Genomic DNA, 18,243 nt, shown 5'->3' with positions numbered 1-18,243 from the left:
CGCGATCTTATCCCCTCTGCAGAGAAGCCATGAGAATGTGGAAATGGACGATCTTATCAGACTTCTTTCTAAATGCGATACACATTCCAGGGAAAACCAATGTACTAGTGGACAAACTGGGTCTATATTATATTATCGCATGCTTACAAAAGTGAATGATAAATAATCGACCCCATGTAAGCTTACAATGTCGAAACCTCAGAACAGCGATGTTTTTCCAAGGGAAAAAAATCTCTGTTCCAAAAAAAAAAAAAAAAAAAAAACATTCAAACATTACATAATGTGGGGGGGCTGTGCCACCACACACCCCCACCTAAATTTATGAACTTCGAGATTGCGCTACAGTGCTGAAAATGTCAAAGTAACGAAAGCAGACAAGCAAATTCTTTCCCAGGGAAAGAATTCGCTGAAAAGCCTCTTTGCTATTTTGTCTTTTCGCTCTTTTCGGTTCGATCAAGATGCATTCGACAAACTGCATCTGCGATCTGGTAATAGGGAACCGACAAACTAAGCAGGTCCATTTTGATGCCTCACAAGTGGTCTCTCAATCAATCTGGGGTGGAAATGATCTTTTGTTGTGGCTAACCTTGCTGCAGCCTCTTTGCAACTTCCTACAGCAAGTGCAGCAGGTACTTTGCTCTTATTCCCCCTCAGGGGGTGTCACTGAGAGATGTTCTAGTCCATGCTTGGCCCTCAGGACTCTTACACTTTTCCCCCTCTCCCCTTGATTTCCAAAGTTCTGCAGAAAGCAAGTCGGCTGAAAACCCCAGTAATACTCATTGCCCCTTTCTGGATTCGGCAAGTATAGTTCTCCTTCCTATGGTCTCATCTTTGTTATCCTCTATGGATACTCAAGCCAACTCTGGATATCCTCTCTCATCCATTAGGGATCCAACATCCCAACAATAGGCCCTGAAACTAACCACGTAGTTTCTCCACTTCCAGTAATGGTTATAGAGACCAGACTCTCTTTACCCTGTACATGACATTATTTTGGCTTTCCAAAAAGAATCTACCAAGAAAGTATGCAAGACCAATTGGAAAAGATTCACCCTTTGGGCTTTGAATAATGAGTTTGACCCTTTCTCTGCTCCAGTTTCTGTGATTCTTCAATTTTTAGCAACTCTTTTTAAAGAAGGAGCAAGTTTCGCTACAATTAAACTTCAACTAGCAGCGATTTCTAATTATCACACAGGGGACAGAAATTATTTATTGGCTTTGTCTAAATTAGGAACAATAGTGAGCCAGCAAACTGTTGCCTGAAGCAAAATTTATTAAATAAATATAGAAGACATAAAACAACAAAAAAACAGACCGATTTCAGTTGGAATTAGAAACACAGCCTTCCTCGGTGTAAATTCAATTACTCAAATGTTGCTGTTTAAATACACACTGTTAACAGTTAATAGGTTTAACCTGGAATTGTGCATTTAGACCAGGTGGGAATAATCCACCTAATTTCACAATCCACTTCTTCTCTTTGGAGTTTAAAAGTGAGTGCCAACCTGTTTTATTATGTTTATTACCTCTTATAATGTCAATTACCATGAAGGAGAATTTTGCAGTTTTATGTGATAAGCGATGTTTATATAAAGCATTATGGACCTTTTGTTTTTTGATATTGCTTATATGTTCAGAAATTCTGAGTCTGAGGGGACGTGAGGTTTGCCCAATGTAAAAGGATCCACAGGTGCACGTAGCCAGATACACCAACCAGTCCGTGTTGTAGTTAGGAAAGAAATTGACATCATAAACTGTAGCAGAATTACGACTGGTGAATTGTTTACATTTGCTTACTTTGTCACAATTACTACAATGGCCACATGGAAAACAGCCGATCAGAGGTCCCCCTGTTAATGTAGTCTGTATTTGTTGAGACAGCCTGTTGTCATGTGGGTGTTTGTAATGATGGAAACAACCACCTAGATTCTTGCCCTTTCGAAATGAGAAAAGACATCATATTGTAAAATATTCCAGTGTCTGCGTATGCTTTGTATTAGAGTGTCTGAATTCCTGGCAAAAGTCGTTATAAACCTTATGGGTTGTGATACCATGGTGGTAAGTTCTTTATAACATAACAAATCATCCCACTTAAGTTTGTTGACCAGATTGCTTGCCTGCAGGACATGTCCCATCATGTAACCCCTGGATCTAAATCTGTTGGTAAGATCTTTTCTATGTTCCTGAAAAGAAGATTCATCAGAACATATGCGTTTCATTCTGATGAATTGTGATTTTGGAATATTCCTGGCAATATGTGGTGGGTGAAAGCTGGTTTCATGGAGGATGGTATTGTATTCAGGATGTTTCCCGAATACCTCAGTGCCTAGTGTATGATCTGGTAGCCTATTAATTAGTACATCCAAAAAGGTAATAGTGTTAATATCATAGTGTACTGTAAACTGAAGGCCCCATTTGTTGTTATTTAAATACAATAAAAATTCAAACAATTGGTTTGTCTCTCCTTTCCATACCAACCAACAGTCATCCAAATAACGTCTCCAAATATCCATGTAATCAAGATATATGTTATTGTGACTATCATAAATGATGTCCTTTTCAACAAATGCCATAAACAAATCAGCATAGATAGGGGCAAATGATGCCCCCATAGCTGTACCCTTTGTTTACCAATAGCAGGTTTCTTGATAAAAAAAAGACGTTATTGGTCAGGACATGCTCTGCAAGACCAACCAAAATATCGTTGTAATCAGACTGATATAAGCCAGCCACCTCTAGCCAATAGGCCAAGGCCTCCAAACCTCCTTGGTGAGGGATGTTAGTATAAAGGGTGCTTACATCAGGTGTACACATTAGCCAATCTGGTTCTAACTGAGTTTCTGAGATGATTGTAAAAGATTGGTGGTATCATGTAACCGTGAGCGTACTAATGATAACAAAGGCTTGATTTGTTTAGTGAGATATAAAGATAAGGGTTCTGTAATATAGCCCTTCCCTGAGACAATGGATCTCCCTGGAGGATTAACCGGGTCCTTGTGTATCTTGGGTAAAAAGTATATGTATTGATTGGCTGAGTCCTGGATCATGAGCTGATGCATAACTTCAGTGGCAATAATGCCCGCATCCCTGGCACACAACACAAAGTCATCAATTTGTTTTTTGAACCTAAAAGTGGGATTAATTGCCATTTCAGAATAATATTTATTGTCCGAGAGTTGTCTTTTGGCCTTGTTATCATAATCCGACCAATTTAGGACAACTACAGCCCCACCTTTGTCAGCTGAAATGATAACTATATTACTATTATTCTGTAACTCCTTGATAGCTTTTTGTTCAGCCATTGTAATATTATTGGATTTGAACTGTGTTTCAGACCTGGAAAAATGTAGATCTTTGAGGATACTATTTTGAAAATGGTGTACAATGGGATGCATAGGAGGAAGAAAATGTGATTTATGGTAGATAAATTTATCCTGAATATAATCATTGTCAGTATCACCAAAAAATAACCTCAAATTTAACATTCTGCAAAAAGACATAACATCTTGTGCTAGTACATCTTCAGATACAAAGAAACCCGGTATAAATGTGAGACCTTTATTGAGAACAGACAGTTGTGTAGGTGTCAACACAAAATCTGATAAATTTAAAACATTCACATTGGATGTAACATTTATTTCTGCATTGCTAACTTCAATAGACTCTGTATGCTGTTTATTCTTCTTGTGTTTTCTACCCCCTCGTTGGTATCTAAACCTAAAGGGATGGTTGCTGGTGTTCTTTTGGGGGACGGTGAACCTGATACAGCCTGCAAATCATTGTCAGTACAAGAAGAAAGATCATCTGTAGATGAACCAGTATCTGGAGTACGATTTCTGAGTATTGACCTAGGTCTTTTCCTTTTGGGGGCACGAGTTTGATGTGGGTGGAATCTTACATGTCTGTTAGTATTACTAAAAGGGTTTGTACCTTGATAATCCAGTTGGTCCCTATTAAATTTCTTGATTTTTTTCATTTTTAGTTGTTCTTCCAAATTATTAAGCTCTGTTGCTACTTTGGTCAACTGTTTGTTAAAAAATGTTTCCCCTTCAAATGGTTGTACATCATTGACCAGTTTCAACACTGTATTGATTTCACGATCAGTCACTCGATCGTGAAATTTGGCAAATGCTTTAACAAAAGACATGGTAGCCTGTTGCTGGATAGCTGCCCATTCATTGTTAAGCTCCTCATCAGCTTCCCCCACATGTGGTTGTATTCTCACTCTAAGTCCTCTTGGTGTTATATTTTTGACAATATAAGCCTTGAGTAATTTTGAATGCCAGACATTAGATCTCAGAGATCTGAGATGTTTGTGTAATTGGTCAAAGGCTATACCACATATGGCCTCCGGACCCAATGGTTCACCTGTATTGACACTCTGTGTACAAGAACCTAGTCCAAAGAATCCAAGGTCTTCCCTGTCTGCTGACAGACCAGAGACCAAACTTAAGAGATCCATCTCAAATTTCGTCTGAAAATTTGGATACTAGATAAAAATGAACCTGAAATGGACAAAAAGAAATGGTTCCAAAAAAACAGACAATAGTAGCCAACATCCAAAAAACAGAAATGCTACGTCAGAAAATGGACCACCCTATGCCAAACAAAAGAGACAATAATAGCCGTTACAAAACAATTTGTACGTAAATGTACAAAATGCTATGTCTCTCTATTGAAAAAATAGCAAAGATTTGTAAAGGGATTACATTTTTGCCAAATCTTAAATGGGAAGACCAGAGTAATGCCAAAAACTAGTATAAAAAACCATGTGGCTAATGTTGGAGAGAACTCAAGTGATCACAACCAAGGGGTGAGTATATGAAAAGAGATGCCAACAAATAGCAAATATCCTTGATGATAGTAGCAATATAGTGTCATAACCTAGTCAAATAGGTACACTCTAGCAAAGGTAGGAAACCTGTGGGGAAAAACGGGACTTAGATACTGAAAGGTAATATTATACCTAATAGCTATTACTATAAAATAAGTATTGCCCCTGTATATAAAACAATATAACAATGCAAGTAAAAAGACCAATGTACATCTGGATAATGAAGAAATGTATTATACTCAAACTGGATAATTCAATTCCTAGGATTAGGACACTAGAAAAAGGCCAACAACAACTGTTGAGATACAAAATTTGTGAAAAGCACTAAATAGATAGAAGAATCTCCAGCTTGATGTTAATGTAATGTACCTGGTAAACTACAGTGTATTGGGTTAGCTTACTGATGTATTTGTAAGCAAAATTATTCATGGCCATATACTAATTTGTGGTTATCTAAACAGAAAGGGGCCACGAAGGAAACCCCAAAATGGTTCAGTATCAAAAACTTCCAAATGTATTGATGACCAAAGACTAAATGTATAATCATATAACACACATAGTCCTACACATCCCAGTAATAAAATGTAAATAGACCAACTAATGATGATGAAAAGTTAGATAAAAAACAATCATGCTACAATTATCCAATGACCAAGCTTGTTGGATTATTATAATCTTACACACATAACATATGACCAAATCATCCTAATAGTCATAACAAATGGAGAACAAAAGCAATTTTCTTCCATGGGTTACAAAAAAACTTTGGTCCAAAATGAAACAACAATGTCTCGTTATTCATAGATATAGATGCCCATGTAATCAAAAAAATATATAAATCATACCGCCACTGGAATAAACATTTGTCTGCTTACTGAACGATGGTAATCCACCAAAACTGTTTCCCACAAAAACACAGCTGATAAAATTGGTACAGAGAACGGCAAGCAAAAATCCAAAAAAGAAAAAAATCAAGACCTTAGTAGATGTATAGAACATAAATGTCCAGATTAGACAAGCAACGCATATAGTCCAGTAGCAAAAATGAGTTCAAAATTTGAAAAATGATGAAAGGAGCCCCAATATTGATGATAAATCAATCTGTTTCCGAAAATTTTTGCTTGCTAAAGTGGTCGTTGGGAAGTCCCCATGAACTGTTCCTGATAATACACACAAGACGACTTCCTGTGTACTGTTGCAGTATAAATGATATAAACCGGCTTGAAAACAGCCAAAAGCATAAAAAGGAAAAAACAGTACCTTGATTTAAATGTCAATAAAGGAAGGCGCCCGAGAGGAAAACCAGTCCAGATGACTCAGGTGACAGAAGTAAACTCCAAAAACCTTGATTATTGAAAAAAGACCAGCTAAGAAATAAGCTTGATCGTGTTGTTAAAAGTGGCTGAACAATGCCGCCGTGAAGTTCTATGTTCATATAACAGCCAAATGGCGTTCGGAAACCACGAACAAGTGAGAATGCCTATATACTGCAAAAAGTGTATATATTCCCTCAGGATGGTGAATCCTACATGAAAATGCCAAAATTAACCCAACAGATAGATTGGCACCAAAGTGATAGTTCCAATAGGATAAACCAGGCAAACCAAAAAAGACATTGCTGACTGTAGAAATAATCTGCAGTCTGTATCAGGCACACAGGCTCCAAGCAGGATGTGAAACAATGTGTAACATCAAGAACAGACCTCCTGCGCGAGTGCAATTGCACGGCTCAAAAACAGGACTCAAAAGGAACAATAGTGAGCCAGCAAACTGTTGCCTGAAGCAAAATTTATTAAATAAATATAGAAGACATAAAACAACAAACAACCAGACCGGTTTCATCTGGAATTAGAAACACAGCCTTCCTCAGTGTAAATTCAATTACTCAAATGTTGCTGTTTAAATACACACTGTTAACAGTTAATAGGTTTAACCTAGAATTGTTCATTTAGATACAGTGGAAATAATCCACCTAATTTCACAATCCACTTCTTCTCTTTGGAGTTTAAAAGTGAGTGCCAACCTATTTTATTATGTTTATTACCACTTATAATGTCAATTAACATGAAGGAGAATTTTGCAGTTTTATGTGATAAGTGATGTTTATATAAAGCATTATGGATCTTTTGGTTTTTGATATTGCTTTTATGTTCTGATGAATCTTCTTTTCAGAAACATAGAAAAGATCTTACCAACAGATTTAGATCCAGGGGTTACAAGATGGGACATGTCCTGCAGGCAAACAATCTGGTCAACAAACTTAAGCGGGATGATTTGTTATAAAGAGCACAACACCATGGTATCACAACCCATAAGGTTTATAACGACTTTTGCCAGGAATTCAGACACTCTAATACAAAGCATACACAGACACTGGAATATTTTACAATATGATCAAGAATTATCCAACATCATACCAGACAGATGTCTTTTCTCATTTCGAAAGGGCAAGAATCTAGGTGGTTGTTTCAATCATTACAAACACCCACATGACAACAGGCTGTCTCAACAAATACAGACTACATTAACAGGGGGACCTCTGATCGGCTGTTTTCCATGTGGCCATTGTAGTAATTGTGACAAAGTAAGCAAATCTAAACAATTCACCAGTCATAATTCTGCTACAGTTTACGATGTCAATTTTTTTGCTAATTGCAGCATAGACTGGTTGGTGTATCTGGCTACGTGCACCTGTGGATCCTTTTACATTGGGCAAACCTCACGTCCCCTCAGACTCAGAATTTCTGAACATATAACCAATATCAAAAACACCTGGTAAAATGAAAACAGGTTAAGGTTAAACCTATTAACTGTTAGTTAAGGCGCGTGTAAATAAAAAGCAACATTTGGTGATTGAATTTACACTGAGGAAGGCTATGTTTCTAATCTAATTCCGAAAACCGGTCTGTTTGTGTGTTGTTTTATGTCTTCTATATTTATTTAATAAATTTTGCTTTCCAGCAACAGCTTTGCTGGCTCACTATTGTCCTTTGAGTCTCCTTTTTGAGGGTGCAATTGCACTCGCGCAGGAGGTCTGTTGTTGATGTTACACTTTGTCTAAATTATGCAAGGCTTTTCTAAAATGTATTTTTCTTCTAAGACCTCCAATATAGGATCCCTCACCACCTTGGGATCTGCTACAAGGTCTAACTCAAAAACCTTTTGAAACTTCAGCTAAAACTGATTTAAAATTCCTGACATGGAAAACGGTCTTCTTAGTATCCATTACTTTTGCAAAGAGAATACCTGAACTCTAGGCTCTTTCTTCAAAAACACCTTACATCATTTTTCATAAGGATAGGGTTACCTTACAGACAAACCTTTTTATGTTTTTACATAAAGTGGCTTCTTAAAATAACATTAACCAATCTATTTACTTACAAGTTTTCTTTCCAAATGTTTCGAATAAAGGAGAGTACATGCTGCATCTCCTTCATGTACACAGACAGTCACGTTTTTAACTTCACCAAACAAAACAAATTAGAAAATCAATCAACTCTTTGTCTCTTTTTCAGCAAAAAAGCTGATGTCCAGTCTCTAAAGCCACTCTAGCCAAATGGATTACCAACTGTATTTCTTAGATTTATTTTAAACAAGGCATGACCTTACCTAAACCCCCCAAGGCTAATTCAGCCAGACCCATGGCTGCTTCATCTATTGATGATATCTGTGCTGCAGCTACATGGCCCAATGCTCATACTTTTGTTACTCATTACAAATTGGATATTATCGCTAGAAACAAGCCACATTTGGTTCAGTGGTACTCTGGAATATCCCTCCATAAGAACCATGCAAGATTAACATACTGGAGTCTCTGTCCCATGGGTTGAGGAAGAATGAAAAGGACAACATCAGATGTAAAAGTTATGTACTCACCATAACTAGGCATCTGTGTTCATTTTCATTCTTCCTCCACTTCCCTCCCATCCATCCACCATCCTTGTTTTCAGGAGAGACGTGTAGGATTGTATTTGGAACCTACAACTCCAGGTTTGAGCCTTCCTTTCTCTGTCAGCAATATCTGTCTCTGTTTAGCAATAGGGTTATATGGCAACAAACTCGGTCTGAGGTAATGGAGATGGAATAGTGCATTATGAATAGAGGGAGGAGCTTGACAGCTGAATCCTAAGTCTGGAATATGTGCCCAAGTCGTATCTGAACACATGGGAGATCTGGGAAAATGAGCAGGAGTCAAGTTGTGGTAAAGGAGGTTTACTCAAGTGCAATAGTGGTTTGCTGGCTTGATACTCAGTATTATGGATATGTCGAAAACAATGGGTGGGGAAAGTACTTCAGTAGGTACACAACAGACAATAGCAGTGAAAAAGGGGAGGGAGGGTCTTTGGAAGTTAGATTACCATAAGGGGTGGAAGCCAGAGAACAGGCTTTTAAAACCACAACAGGAGAAGGGTTGGAGGGTTTTGAAAAAAAATTCAAACTGGAGCTCTAGTCCTATGGTTAGAATTTCAGAAAATTTTAGCTTAATGTCTCAGTGGGGGCTGAGACAGACTGAAAGAACAGGAGAAAAATCAGCAGCATGGTATACAGAAAGGCACTGGAGTGCAACTTTAACTAGGTATCTAAAGTACTGAAGCACAAATCCTGGAGCAGAATTCACATTACTGCCACTACTGCAATCCCTTCACAGATGAAGGCAGCAGACTATGCAGAAATGTACCAGTAATGGTGTAGCAAATTACTAATTATACAACGTCCCCCCATTAATATTCCAAAACGTGCACGCTGATTGGTCAGCGTGCACATTGGAAATCAGACGTAAACAAATGGAAGAAGGTCCGGTCACCTGGACTTTTTCCATTATTATAAGTCTTTTTTTTTTTTTTTACAGCAACGGAGAACCCAAGATCTCAGTTGCTTTTTAGAAACTGTCTCACTATGTTAAAGGAGTTTAACATAGCGAGACAGCTTTAAACAAAGTAACGGAGATCTTACTTTCTCCGTTGCTTTTTTTAAAGCTGTCTCACTGTGTTAAATGGGTTTAACATAGCGAGACAGTTTTAAAAAAAACAACGGAGATTCTCCATTGCTTTTTTTAAAGCTGTCTTGCCATGTTAAACTCCTTTAACATAGCGAGACACTTTGTAAAAAGCAACAGAGATCTTGCTTTCTCCATTGCTTTCACCCACAGCTCTGATGTACTGCATAAGCATACGCATGCGCAGTATATCAGAACTGCCGCAGAATACCAGACAGCTGTAGAAGGGCAGCACGGAGGCATTATACAATGCCATTATTTAAGAACAATAAGTATTTTTTTTCTTAAATAATGTCATTGTATAATAGCAATAACCCACTTCTGGGTGTGGGTAATGCTGGATTTACCCACGGTTGTCTTTGTTTGGCCACTTGGGCTTCGCCCTCATGACCAAACCACACCAACCGTGGGTAAATCTAGCATTACCCACACCCAGGCGTGGGTTATTGCTTAAATAAGGCTCAAATCTGGTAACAAATCACAGTCCTACCACAACTGTGAATGAAGCTACAAAACTGAGGCTCCAGACTGGGTTCAAAATACAGAAAGGTACCTTTTACATATAATTCTACTTATGGAAATAGAAGTGCAGTATTATATATAAAAAAATGCTAAAATCTTGCAGTACAGCATGATCTTCATACAACTGCAAATGAAGCTTCAAGACTAAGGTCCCAGATCAAACTACAAAAAAAAAAAAAAAAAAAAATCTGTGAACTTTTTTGGCTAAAACATGGACAAAAAGCTTATTCACTTTACATGCTCGAAATTCTGAAATATCGAATTTCAGAATCTCGAGCCCATAAAGTGGAAATCCTAAAAGATCGAAAATCCAGAAGCACGAAATTCAAAATCTCGCATTTTGGAGATGTTGAATTAGTGGTTCTGGTGTTGCGCTGTGCTCATGGATTCAAGTAAGTGTTTATATTTTGGGTAGGGGATGTAGGGTGTGTGTTACTGTTTTTTTTTACTGTGATATGTGTGTGCAAGGGGAATGTAGCTTGTGTGGTCGTATTTTATGTGTTTGTGTATGTAGTGTGACCTTGGAGTTAGTATATTTAAGTAGGGGTGTGTGAGGGCACAGCCTCCCACATGGGGGGTGCAGGGGGGCTTGGCCACCTGCTTGTATGTAGGATAGGATTGTGTGTTTGTGTGTGGGGAGGAAGGTGTGTGTATGTGTGTGTAGTATAGAAGTCGCGATTTTGAATTTAGCACTTCTGGGTTTTTCATCTTTTAGGATTTCCACTTTATGGGCTCGCGATTCTGAAATTCGATATTTCAGAATTTCGAGCATGTAAAGTGAATCGCGAAAAGCAGAAAAGTACAAAAATGTATCACCACACAGTTTACTGTAAGTGCAACTTAAAATATTTGAGCAGAATTTAAATAACAGGTTTTTCTTCCCCTTTGATGAAAAGCTTGTATCTTACACTGAGGCTTTCCACACCTCTCAGAGTCTTGAACAAAAGGCACCAGATAGGATATAATCTGTGCTTTTTTGTTTCTTTAAAATAGCATTTAAGCAACAGCTTCATATAACATCCTGGATGCTTGGCAGGCCACACGATAGCTCTTTGGTGTAATAATGCTTTTCAAATAAATACCTTTGCATCAAAACAAAGTTACTTAAGTCTCCACATCTGTATAACGAATAATCTCATGCACTTTTCGGAACTGCATAAACTATTGGCATATAAAAATTACTATATATTAGCTACAGTTTTCTTCCTTCTCATACAGCTATAAAATAATCTATGCAGTCTAGATGTAGGGTAACAATAAATACAAGATCACTTGTCTATGCAGCAAATCATTTCATTTGAATAACAGCAATTGTAAAGATTAATCTGCCAAAAAAATGCACTAGTAAAAAAAAAAAAAAAAAAACGCACAGAAAACACTCGTGTAAAATGGTAGAGGGCTGTACTCCATCACAACCCCAGTGCATGGGGCTACACCCCATGCACCCCAGCTTCTACAGTAGGCTGTAAAGTTGCTGCAGCTTATACAGTGACTGTCTCCATAATCTGTAAACAGAAGCTATATTTCATACAGAACTATCAATGTTTGTTTCAAACTACCTATGAGTATTTGTTTGCAAACCACATTTTTCTGACAGAAACAAAGATTAACAGAATGTAAATAAACCCCACACTTGATACTTATATATAGTAACTATGTGATTACTGTACCAATGTATTTCGTTTCTGTTATTATTTATTTTATGTAAAAAACACAAAGTGAGGCTCACTACGACAATCGAAGCAGACCATTAAGCTCTTTATTCCAAAGAAGTCACAATACAGTAAGCGCTTTTGCGTCTTAAAACGACGCTTCATCAGACTTTGAAACTAAATGTTAAAAACTGTTTTAAATACCACTTGCAGATCAGCCAACCAGTAAAACATAGACATAAATTAATGATCTCATTAGCAGTTTAAAGCTACAAGTACAAAAGTGTTGCCAACCTACAAAAAACGTATTTGTGATTTCTAAAATGTCTCCTATAGTTTGCATAACTTATGTAATATTAAAATATAAGCATATACAAATCTCATGAATTATATAAAAATTCTATTTAAAAACTATCTAAAAATATAAGTGTGTGCCTTCAGTTTTGCATTCCATTCCCCCATCCTTTGCTGATGTTCTTGCTCAGAGTCTGCCTGCAATGCAACATCATCCTTATACAGCAACTTTATTGATCTGCCCCCTCCAACCTGTTTGCTAATGCAGTCCATCACCAGTATGAACAACAGTGGTCTTTGAGCAGAATCCTAATGAACACCAACTCCCATTGAGAACCCCCTCTACGAGTATAAACATTCTTCCCACTTATGTTATTGGGTCCTTGTAAATAGCATGCACTAATTCACAGGACTTCCCAAATCAGCTTTCTTGGGACCTTGTCATATGCTTTCTCCAAGTCTAAGAATGCCCACTTGGAGTCTTTCCTCATATCAAGCTTCTTTTCAGCTATATGTCTCACTGCAAACATCTGGTTAGTGGTGCACAGACCTTCACCATTATTTCAGTGAAAGACACAGCTGGCAAACTTGTTAAAGTTTTTGCATCCCATACACAAGGTTTAATTCTGACTTCTGTCCAATGTCTGTATGGTGTTTGCATTTTTTACCTGTGTCTCTGTGGGATTCTTCCCTCCTCTCAAAAAAAAAAAAAAAAACGCTGAGCGTTTCCACCACAAACTCACCCAAAAATAAAGTTGTGGACAGCAGTAGCACAAACTCTAGATGGTGTCTATTAGGGGAAACGTTGTACAGACCAACCACTTTGGGCATCAGCTCTGGTGTACAGTATCCACTAGACAGGAGAACAAGGATCACAGACTGCATGCCATGTCAGGGCTAGTTGACTGCAGGTGATTAGCAGTATGGTAAGTTGTTGAAGAGCTAATGCTCCATGGAAAGGGAAGACCTTTCAATGTGGTATTGTGGGACGGTACAGTTCTAAAGTGGTGGAAATAAATGAAATGTATATCATGGATGGTGGGGCTTGATGATCAAAGGTATTGTAGTCCAACAATAATATAAAAATATCCTTATAATTATTATTTGCTCTTTATCATGTATTGTTACATAATTACAATTCAGGTTTTCTTTTGTAGATCAGCAACGTTCCTGGCTTGTTCGCCAAGTGGAAATTGATACACAATTTCTTCAGACATTGAACGTGATGGACTATAGCTTTCTTCTAGCATATCAACCTCTTCATGCTGATGAGAGAAGGCAAAGCTGGTCCTTTGCTAGCATCATTCTCAGGACTAAAAAGTGAGTGTTGTGCGTCTTATGTGGTCCCAGTTTTCCCCATTTCTTCTGGGCATTTCTACACAATAATCATGTTCTGTTCTTCCATTTTTGATGCACTGATTGGGCTTTTCATCTGTCACCTACTAGGAACTATTGAGAGGGTTAGCACAACAAATACTGTTTGATGATGGCATCAATATAATCAAGTTAGCTTTGCACAGATTAACAGATGAGGGCTGATTTGTACAATTTTAGGCTCATAGATTATCAGTTAAAATACTCAAATTAGAAGCATTGTACTGAAAGCCAGCAGTCAGAAAGTGGAGAATTTTTCTTTTGTGACTTGACAAGTTTGCTGAAGTAGAAAGTGTCCCTAACGCTGGTGTTAGTGCATTCAATACCAAGATGAAATTATTTCATCCCCCCGTCTGTTATTACATAGGTTATCGTCAGGGGATTGCATCCTGGGGATATTGACTGGTAATTTATCGGTTACTGTAAACTATATGCAAGAGAAGCACTAAGATGAGAAAATAGTACTTGGGATTGCTGTTCACTTCAGTGCACACCTCTCAAATGCCCTTATTTTGGAGGAACATCCCTATTTCAGGCCTAATTTACCCTTGTACAGGATGTCTCTATTTTTACAAGTATGTTCCTTTATTCAGGCTTAATTTATACCTTCACACAATTTTCTGAATCCCACTCATCCTGTGATTTTTTGAAGATGTCTAGTATACAGAAAACCAAACTACATGGCCAACATACTAGTGGTAACAATACTTTAAAGAAAGAGGGCACACATCATACATCTCCCTTTTTCTGAAGCAAAAATAAACCTTCTTTGGTAGAATTTTGCAGTACAGATCATTAAAGTCTACAGAGTCTTTGAAAATGTGCTTAAATGTTTTCGATTTTGTCACACACTGTTTCTTAAACATGTTTTATTAGTATTTCACATTCCTACTGGAAGCAGGAAGAAATATGTAATATTCAGTATTCATATTTTATTCTAATTATAAGTCCAGATTTTTAGCTGTATGTTCCTACTTGGGCCTCTGTTCCTCTTTTCAATGCACACAAGCTCAGCAGTATGCTTCACTGGGAGTCTTTAGCAAGATTTTGGCACTGTACAGGGTAGGCCTCATTCAAAGACTTAGGTTACCTATAGTACAATCTGTTCTTAAACTGACTTCTCCACTACTGTGCATGTGTTCATTCCGTCACCTCTCTTACGGTTTCCTTCTTACTTTCAGAGCTCTCCACTCACTTCTTTTTTTCACATTGCTTCTCCTCATATATTCTGTCCTTACAAGAAGCACCCTATAGACTTCATGGAAATATCTTCTTCCATCAACTTCTATCACTTTACCTTCATGGTTTGGTGGAAAAGGTGCTTCATTTCCTTCTTGAAATTCATCTCCATTAGACTGAAGTTGTGTTCACCAAAGGTCATGGTTTATATAGTGTAAATAGACCTGTAACTCCTATTATTGACACCCAGAATTTAAGTGTGGATACAGTATTCCTTCCCTTTGATAAAAGCTTGTTAAAACTTATGAATCTAATCTCAGAAATCATGCTTTTTATTGATTTATTCTGGGTAACCAGGTGGATTTCCTGCACATACAGAAATCCATTTTCAGGCACAAATAAGGAAAGCAAAGAGAGCAGACGACCGATATAAGAATAATACCGCAGAAGATCCAGAGTATTACAGACAACAGGCTAATACAGATGTCAGAATGGGCAAACCACTTTCAACCACACTTACATTTAAGGCTAATACAGATGTTACAATGGGCAAACCACTTTCAACCACACTTACATTTAAGGCTAATACAGATGTCAGGATGGGTAAACCACTTTCAACCACACTTACATGTAAGGCTAATACAGATGTCACAATGGGTAAACCACTTTCAACCACACTTACATTTAAGGCTAATACAAATGTCAGAATGGGTAAACCACTTTCAACCACACTTACATGTAAGGCTAATACAGATGTCAGAATGGGTAAACCACTTTCAACCACACTTACATGTAAGGCTAATACAGATGTCACAGTGGGTAAACCACTTTCAACCACACTTACATTTAAGGCTAATACAGATGTCAGAATGGGTAAACCACTTTCAACCACACTTACATGTAAGGCTAATACAGGTGTCACAATGGGTAAACCACTTTCAACCACACTTACATTTAAGGCTAATACAGATGTCAGAATGGGCAAACCACTTTCAACCACACTTACATTTAAGGCTAATACAGATGTCAGAATGGGTAAACCACTTTCAACCACACTTACATGTAAGGCTAATACAGATGTCAGAATGGGTAAACCACTTTCAACCACACTTACATTTAAGGCTAATACAGATGTCAGAATGGGCAAACCACTTTCAACCACACTTACATGTAAGGCTAATACAGATGTCAGAATGGGTAAACCACTTTCAACCACACTTACATGTAAGGCTAATACAGATGTCGGAATGGGTAAACCACTTTCAACCACACTTACATGTAAGGCTAATACAGATGTTGGAATGGGTAAACCACTTTCAACCACACTTACATGTAAGGCTAATACAGATGTCAGAATGGGTAAACCACTTTCAACCACACTTACATGTAAGGCTAATACAGATGTCAGAATGGGTAAACCACTTTCAACCACACTTACATTTAAGGCTAATACAGATGTCAGAATGGGCAAACCACTTTCAACCACACTTACATTTAAAGCTAATACAGATGTCAGAATGGGTAAAACACTTTCAACCATGCGTACATTTAAGGCTAATACAGATGTCAGAATGGGTAAACCACTTTCAATCACACTTACATTTAATGCTAATACAGATGTCAGAATGGGCAAACCACTTTCAAACACACTTACATTTAAGGCTAATACAGATGTCAGAATGGGTAAACCACTGTCAACCGCACTTACAAGTACGGCTAATACAGATGTCAGAATGGGTAAACCACTTTCAACCACACTTACATTTAAGGCTAATACAGATGTCAGAATGGGCAAACCACTTTCAACCACACTTACATTTAAAGCTAATACAGATGTCAGAATGGGTAAAACACTTTCAACCATGCTTACATTTAAGGCTAATACAGATGTCAGAATGGCTAAACCACTTTCAACCACACTTAAGGCTAATACAGATGTCAGAATGGGTAAAACACTTTCAACCACACTTACATTTAAGGCTAATACAGATGTCAGAATGGGTAAACCACTTTCAACCACACTTACATTTAAGGCTAATACAGATGTCAGAATGGGCAAACCACTTTCAAACACACTTACATTTAAGGCTAATACAGATGTCAGAATGGGTAAACCACTTTCAACCACACTTACATTTAAGGCTAATACAGATGTCAGAATGGGCAAACCACTTTCAACCACACTTACATTTAAGGCTAATACAGATGTCAGAATGGGCAAACCACTTTCAACCACACTTACATTTAAGGCTAATACAGAAGTCAGAATGGGCAAACCACTTTCAACCACAATTACATTTAAGGCTAATACAGATGTCAGAGTGGGAAAACCATTTCAACCACAATTACATTTAAGGCTAATACAGATGTCAGAGTGGGCAAACCACTTTCAACCACACTTACATTTAAGGCTAATACAGATGTCAGACTGGGCAAACCACTTTCAACCACACTTACATTTAAGGCTAATACAGAAGTCAGAATGGGCAAACCACTTTCAACCACACTTACATTTAAGGCTAATACAAATGTCAGAATGGGCAAACCACTTTCAACCACAATTACATTTAAGGCTAATACAGATGTCAGAGTGGGCAAATCACTTTCAACCGCACTTACATTTAAGGCTAATACAGATGTCACAATTTGTAAACCACTTTCAACCATACTTACATTTAAGGCTAATACAGATGTCAGAATGGGCAAACCACTTTCAACCACACTTACATTTAAGGCTAATACAGATGTCAGAATGGGCAAACTACAGTCAACCACACTTATATTTAAGGCTAATACAGATGTCAGAATAGACAAACCACTTTCAACCACACTTACATTTAAGGCTAAAACAGATGTCAGAATGGACAAACCACTTTCAACCACACTTACATTTAAGGCTAATACAGATGTCGGAATGGGCAAACCACTTTCAACCACTGTTACATTTAAGGCTAATACAGATGTCAGAATGGGCAAACCACTTTCAGCCACAGTTACATTTAAGGCTAATACAGATGTCAGAATGGGCAAACCACTTTCAGCCACAGTTACATTTAAGGCTAATACAGATGTCTGAATGGGCAAACCACTTTCAACCACACTTACATTTAAGGCTAATACAGATGTCAGAATGGGCAAACCACTTTCAACCACACTTACATTTAAGGCTAATACAGATGTCAGAATGGGCAAACCACTTTCAACCATACTTACATTTAAGGCTAATACAGATGTCAGAATGGGCAAACCACTTTCAACCACACTTACATTTAAGGCTAATACAGATGTCAGAATGGGCAAACCACTTTCAACCACACTTACATTTAAGGCTAATACAGATGTTAGAATGGGCAAACCACTTTCAACCACACTTACATTTAAGGCTAATACAG

At 37.7% G+C, this 18,243-nt stretch overlaps 1 protein-coding gene across 2 annotated transcripts in view; it reads left to right on the top strand.

Moving 5' to 3' along the window:
• The window catches only part of PIP5KL1 (phosphatidylinositol-4-phosphate 5-kinase like 1), an 823,238-nt gene that overhangs the window by 776,703 nt on the left and 28,292 nt on the right, over positions 1 to 18,243 (top strand). For both annotated transcript variants that reach the window (XM_044065322.1, XM_044065321.1), the window contains one exon: positions 13,456 to 13,618. In XM_044065322.1, coding sequence (XP_043921257.1) covers positions 13,456 to 13,618 — 163 coding nt within the window. The remainder of the gene's footprint in view (positions 1 to 13,455; positions 13,619 to 18,243) is intronic.

Source organism: Protopterus annectens, chromosome 3.part0 (genome assembly GCF_019279795.1).
Source record: "Protopterus annectens isolate FY-2018-M chromosome 3.part0, PAN1.0, whole genome shotgun sequence".
Classification (NCBI taxonomy): domain Eukaryota; kingdom Metazoa; phylum Chordata; order Ceratodontiformes; family Protopteridae; genus Protopterus; species Protopterus annectens.
Note: the sequence above shows the minus strand (reverse complement) of the source record. Positions and strands in the feature narration are given on the sequence as shown.